Source organism: Natrix helvetica (assembly GCF_964273705.1).
Source record: "Natrix helvetica genome assembly, chromosome: 1".
Classification (NCBI taxonomy): domain Eukaryota; kingdom Metazoa; phylum Chordata; class Lepidosauria; order Squamata; family Natricidae; genus Natrix; species Natrix helvetica.
In genome coordinates this window covers 291,187,113-291,193,261 of record NC_138548.1, presented here as the reverse complement: position 1 = coordinate 291,193,261, position 6,149 = coordinate 291,187,113, and the positions used below count along the sequence as shown (strand labels likewise).

The 6,149-nt window shown below is 41.9% G+C and overlaps 1 protein-coding gene across 1 annotated transcript; it reads left to right on the top strand.

Annotated features, from left to right (window-relative positions):
* Positions 1-228: 228 nt before the first annotated feature.
* On the top strand, positions 229-2,345 carry LOC309384660 (ovomucoid-like; the record flags this gene model as incomplete). Its single annotated transcript, XM_081938381.1, has 4 exons — positions 229-283; positions 834-862; positions 1,777-1,886; positions 2,206-2,345. The coding sequence occupies 4 exons, from the start codon at positions 229-231 to the stop codon at positions 2,249-2,251; spliced, it is 240 nt and encodes a 79-aa protein (XP_081794507.1). The 3' UTR covers positions 2,252-2,345.
* Positions 2,346-6,149: the final 3,804 nt, after the last annotated feature.

The window sequence follows — 6,149 nt, the reverse complement described above, 5'->3', positions numbered from 1 at the left end:
GGTGCTTCTTGAATCCTGTGAGAATCGTGTAAAAGGAAGCTCACAACTGGCAAACTTGCCACCCACTTCAGCAACAGCCAATTTCACATCCAATTGCATAGAGAAAGGACAGATTTCATCACCAGAGTAGTCAGGGTAGGCATATAAAGCCTGGAAGGGCAGGGGAAAGTTTTGAGGCCTCACTTTCAGCATCAACTGTTCCACTTCGACCAAGTTCAGTGAGGAATCATGAAGCCAGGAAGCTTTTTGCTGCTCACTCTCCTGCTCTTCTTCTTGTACTCCGGTAAGTTCTGTTTTCTATTCTAACTTTTCCTTTTCTGGGAGATTTGAGGACACCCTTGTCTGAAGAGAAAAATAGACGATAATCCACGGATACCCCCAAGGCTGGTTCAGTGGGAATTAATTCTTGCTCGGGGAATCCGCACAGAATGCAAATAAAAAGTGTGCAGCATTGGCTATTTCACTAGAAGACCCTCAAAGCAGGGTTTTCCAGTTGTGACTCATAGTTTCTAAGAGGTCTGATGCAGCGTTCCCATTTCTTGGAATAAAGTGGTTCTTCCATGTACATAAGCAGAATTCCTGTGGAAATCAAGAATATTGAACTGCCTATTGACATCCCTATCACCTGTAATGGTTGGTTTTCACCGGATTTTGTGTTAGAGTTTTGTGTTAATCTTTTGTTTTTATTTCAGCTGGTCCATGATGTTAATGGAAGGGAGGGAGGAGCAAGGGACAGCACAAATTGAAATTCACCTGTTATAAAAAAAATAGTAGATCATATGGAATTGTTTCAAATGCTCACATTTTGCATGATTTCCCTCCCCCCCCCCCAGATATTGCTGCACAAAGAATCGATTTAAAGGTGAGTACTTTTCGTTATTAAATTTTAGTTATTAAATGAAGTTCTTGGATAAGACCCAGAAGTGTGGATGCATAATAACCCCATGCCTGTCCCTCCTCCTCACCACCACCTTTGTGGACAACATGTTGTAAGCTCATATACAATATGACTCTGAGCAATTTTTTCAGGCAGTTTCCTCTCAACTTCCCCTATCAGGCCATTCTGTTTTTATCCATTCTCCCAAGCTGCTTACCCTCCTAAACCCTTCAAGGGCTTACAATTGAAAACTTTTTCACTGCACAATGTAAACTATAAAAAAACATAAACAATGTTACAGAGCTGTTTCTTTTAGCGCATCTTGCATATGGAACCTTAATAGTTAGGCAGACTATTGCAAACTTTGCAGATCTAATATAACAGTAATATAACAACTGTAAATTGTAATTCCTAACAAAACCCAGATCCATTTTCCAGCATTGATGTTGTGTAATGGTCTATATTGCAAGAAGGAGCACCACCTGGAATAGGAAGGAACTTTGCAGAAGAAAGAATTAAAAGCTGATAGGATAGAACCTCGTATTCAGTTTATCTCAGTTTATCCAAATTATCATCAGAACTGCACAAGAGATGGGTTCCAGCAGTCACTACTTCCAGTTCATTCATGGCTGTACTGTGCGCGCATGAGCACTGGAATAAAAATTGCTCTGCGCATGCGCAGAAGCAAAAAACAAGATGGCGGCACTTACGGTATTGCCAGGCGAACTGGTTCGGGGACAAGGCAGGCCTGGGCCGCTGCCGGTTCCAGTGACCCAAGCCACCAAACCACTATCGGTTCGTCCAAACTGGGCCGAACCGATAGGAACCCACCACAGAACTGCACCTTAAATAGAAGGGAAGGGAACCCTATGAAATATCTCATTTGCTTTTTCCCATAGCGTTATTGTGATGGGTACCCAAAAAACATCTGCAACCGGATTTATCAACCCCATTGTGGCTCTGATGACAGGACTTATAGCAACAAGTGTTTTTTCTGCAATGCTTACATGTAAGTACATGTTTCACTCTGTGCAACTGGAGAAGAATGCTTTTGGATAGGAAGCCCTGGATTTCTAGGCTTCAAAAAAGGAATGTATTATCTTCCTTTCAGGTATTCACGCTAAAACCATTTTCTGTCAAAGATAAGTTGCATGGTGGTTTTAGGGGGGGGGGGGAGGAAGCATAGGGAACTTGCCACTTTCAGAAAATACCAGGTAATCTTGCTGACTATTACAGTCTTTTGGCTGGGTGAGCCACTATAGTGGGTATATATCTGTGTGTTTTTAATTTAGTTTTTATCCCTGTTTTCGTTCCCTGTTTCTCTTCAGTCGCAGTGGAAGACGAATTTGGCTGAGACGCTTAGGAAGATGTTGAAATCTTAAAATGCAGAAGACTAAGGAACATTGATTACAAATGTCTCACCATCTTCATGCCTTGCTCATTAACATCCCCACAAAAATGCTGTTCTTCCCTCTGATTTTGCTCTGTTGCTCTATTAAATGTCTTTGGTGGATTTATCAATAAACAAAGCAAAGCATTATCTCTCCACGAATCTTCCTTTGATATCTGTTTCTGCCATACTAGACTTTTTAGATAAGGTGGTTGTTCGTACTTGAAGAAAGCCAGGTATTTGGGATAATACATTCAAGAAAATGATCACCCTTTATCAAGGCAGGATTAGAAAACTTAATAAAAAAAATACCTTCACAGATCTTATGTGAATGGTAGCAATTATTTCTTTGGCTCTTATTGCAGATTGGGGTCCAACTTGAGGTACCATCGTTCACTTAATAGCTTCCCTATTAGAGGAGTAAATGATCACATATGACAGATGGCTAAGTTGGGGAAGGAAGAAATACCCAGAAGAGATGAGGACCACGTGGTCCTGTCCTCTCCTGTCTTACAGAGGAAGGAGTTACTATTTGGCAAATTGATAACAATAATTCTGTCACAGTTTATGGCAATAGATCCGGTTTCCTGTGTCATTAAAAAGGATGGATTATAGTTATAAAATGAATAACTTGCCATTCACTTTTTAACTTTACTCTAACTTCCAATACCTAAAACAAGAATTTGCCAAAACAAGTTCCCATCTCATTGTGCCTCCAGTGACAAATCTTACAGCAATGTTCTTTTTCTGCTAGAAGTATTTATAAGCATAAGATTTACTCTGTACAGATAGAGAAGAAAGCTTTACTACAGGTACCCTGTCCTTCTGCTTGAACAAACAAATAATGTTTACATTGATTCTTGTTCTTGTGAATATTTACTCACAAATTTATCATATTCTGCCATAGATGAATTTTGTACAACTATCAAGCAGAATATTTTATTTATTTTAGAGAGAAGGTTTGCTTCCATGATCTCTCTAGAAGTCCTTGTGTAATGGTGAAGCTTCAGAGTGCCCACTATGCCCTTTCTAACTAGAAGGGAGGGGGAGGAGAAATTGGAAGGCAATATTTCAAATTCTCTTTCCAGTTCTCTTTCCATGTTACTATAAACACTTCAATTCCATTTTATATGATGATGATGATTATTTACTTTATTCATTAAACATGAAACTCAGTCAACTGAACATTCAAAAACGCATCACTAATACCATTGACTGATGATAATGGTTGATACGGTTTGCTGCCAGCATCCTAGGTATCAACCAAGTATCTTCTTAAGATGTAGGATGTTCCGAGTACTGCAGTTTTTTGCAGTTCTGCTGATGTTATTGCAGGAAGCTGTGAATTCTTGATGTATTTTATAAAATTCTTCGACATGGTACCAAGTGCTCCAATGACACAGTTACATGTTTCATCCATAATCACATAGTTTCTAGGCCAGGTTGTGATATTTTGTGATTTTTCCAGTTCTTTTTCTTCAACTCTGGGTCTCCTGGCAGCGCAATATCAATTGTGCCTTTTGGTTTTCAACAACTGTGATATCTGGCATGTTGTGTTCCAAATGACAATCCATCTGTATTCTAAAGTCCCACAAGTTCTTCGCCTTCTCATTTTCAATAACTTTTTCCACTCTATGTTCCCATGACTTTTTGGATACAGGTAATTCGTATTTTTTACATAATGACCAGTGGTCTATAAAATTCTTGGACATGGTACCAAGTGTCCCGATGACAATAAGTATCACTGTTACATGTTTTATCCATAATCACGTGGAGATTATGGAAAAAAGATGTGGAGACTCTAGAAAGAGTGCAGAGAAGAGCAACAAAGATGATTAGGGAACTGGAGACTAAAACATATGAAGAACGGTTGCAGGAACTGGGTATGTCTAGCTTCATGAAAAGAAGGACTAGGGGAAACATGATAGCAGTGTTCCAATATCTCAGGGGTTGCCACAAAGAAGAGGGAGTCAAACTATTCTCCAAGGCACCTGAGGGTAGAATAAGAAGCAATGGGTGGAAACTAATTCAAGGAGAGAAGCAACTTAGAACTGAGGAGAAATTTCCTGACAGTTAGAACAATTAATCAATGGAACAGCTTGCCTCCAGAAGTTGTGAATTCTTCAAAAACTGGAAGTTTTTAAGAAGATGTTGGATTTGTCTGAAGTGGTGTAGGGTTTACTGCCTAATGGGCTCTAATGGGTCTTTTGGAACAAAAATTCATATAAGACCAGGTCTTATTTTTTTTTTGGGGGGGGAATGTGTAGTAGTGGAAATTCTGACAGACACAGTTACTATCATTAAGTGAGGGCCAGAAGGGAACTCCAGAAAAGAAGTAACACAGCTCCAACAACCAACTCCTATGAGTATTCCATTTCACTATTTAGTACCTGCACTATATTTTTTCCCTTTTCCTTTTTTCCCTTCAAAGTCAGACTGAGGAACTTCCAAAACAGCCATTTCATTTCCTTCCTTCTTTTCTACCAGAGAAATTTAAAATAGGGTCAGAGCAGCCTCCTTAAAGGGTAGAAACTGCAGGGCCATACATTGGAAGCAGGCATGATCTTTGAGACTAAGGCCAAAAATTGGGTGTCCCTGAAATGGCACCTGCTTCCATGATGACAGTGCAAAGCCTTCATGGTTTGAAACTGGGTTACCTGATGGACCATCTTTTATAATCTGTTCCTATCTATCTAATCTGGTCCAGCAGGATGGGCACCCTGGGTTTCACCAGTCAAAGAATGTCAGCTGACAGGGACCAGGGAGTGGTGGGTTCCGGGTGGTATGCCCCGATATGGGCCTGCCGGAAGCAGTAGCCACTGTACTGAAAGGGTGCTTTGGAGGGCCCACCTGCCTGCCCTTGTTCCTTACCTATATTTGAGCCAACAGGGCTATTTGCGCACACATGCACAGCATATAGCACCTGTGCGATGCTCCGCTGAGGAGCTGGAGCATCGCAGGCGGTGGGTGCACATGTGTGCACATCACACATGCTCGTGGTGGACGCCTGGCCCCGTTGCAGCGTCCCGGTAATGACGGGATCCAGAACCCACCAATGGACGAGGAGTCTTGCTTTTTCTGCCACAGAGCCTTTCTTATGGAAAAACCTCCTTCCTTAGATGAGGATTGTTAGATCAGGTGAATGAAGGCACATCTGGGCTTCAGAGTAACAAACAGCTCTTTATTAGCACAAGTCAACTATGTACAATCCAGCAAAGATTCAGTCTGACAGTAGCCCTTTTATAGGGAGCTGTCAGACCCTTCGACCAATCTGATTGAATCTCTGTTCCCGCTGGAACAGAGGACCTTGGTGTAAACCATTACCAATGTTTCTGGTATCTAACAACCCTCACCTCTTAGATGGGTTCAACCAACTTGTGACGTAGTCACGCAGGTAGGCGGGCTTTCTGATGGCTCGCCCAGACCTGCACAGTTCAGTTGGTGGTCGTTCTTCAGTCAGGTCAGATGGACCTGTTGTCTCTGCAGCTTCGCCTGGTGGAAGCACCTGGAACTTCTTACAGGCTGCGGCTGGAATTTCTGAAGCCGGTTTGCTCGGAACTCGCTGCGGGCCTGCAACAATTACAGATAAGTGGCCCGGCACCTTCAGGATTGAGATATCTGAGGAAGGAGTGAGTTCGTGCTCCTTTCATGTAGGGCTTTGGCTAACTCATGCAGGAGTTATCTCTGGTTGCCTAAAACTGGAGTTGGAGATGCAGCCACGGAGTTGGTCAATGTGTCGTCTTCAATTTTGACCGTCCTTGAGCTCTAATAAGTAAGACCAAGGCCCGGTGATGCCTATTACTGTGGCAGGAATCCAAAGAGCTCCCCCAGCGTAGTTGTAGGTGTAAACTTGATCCTCTACGCTAAAGTTTCTTAGTTTGC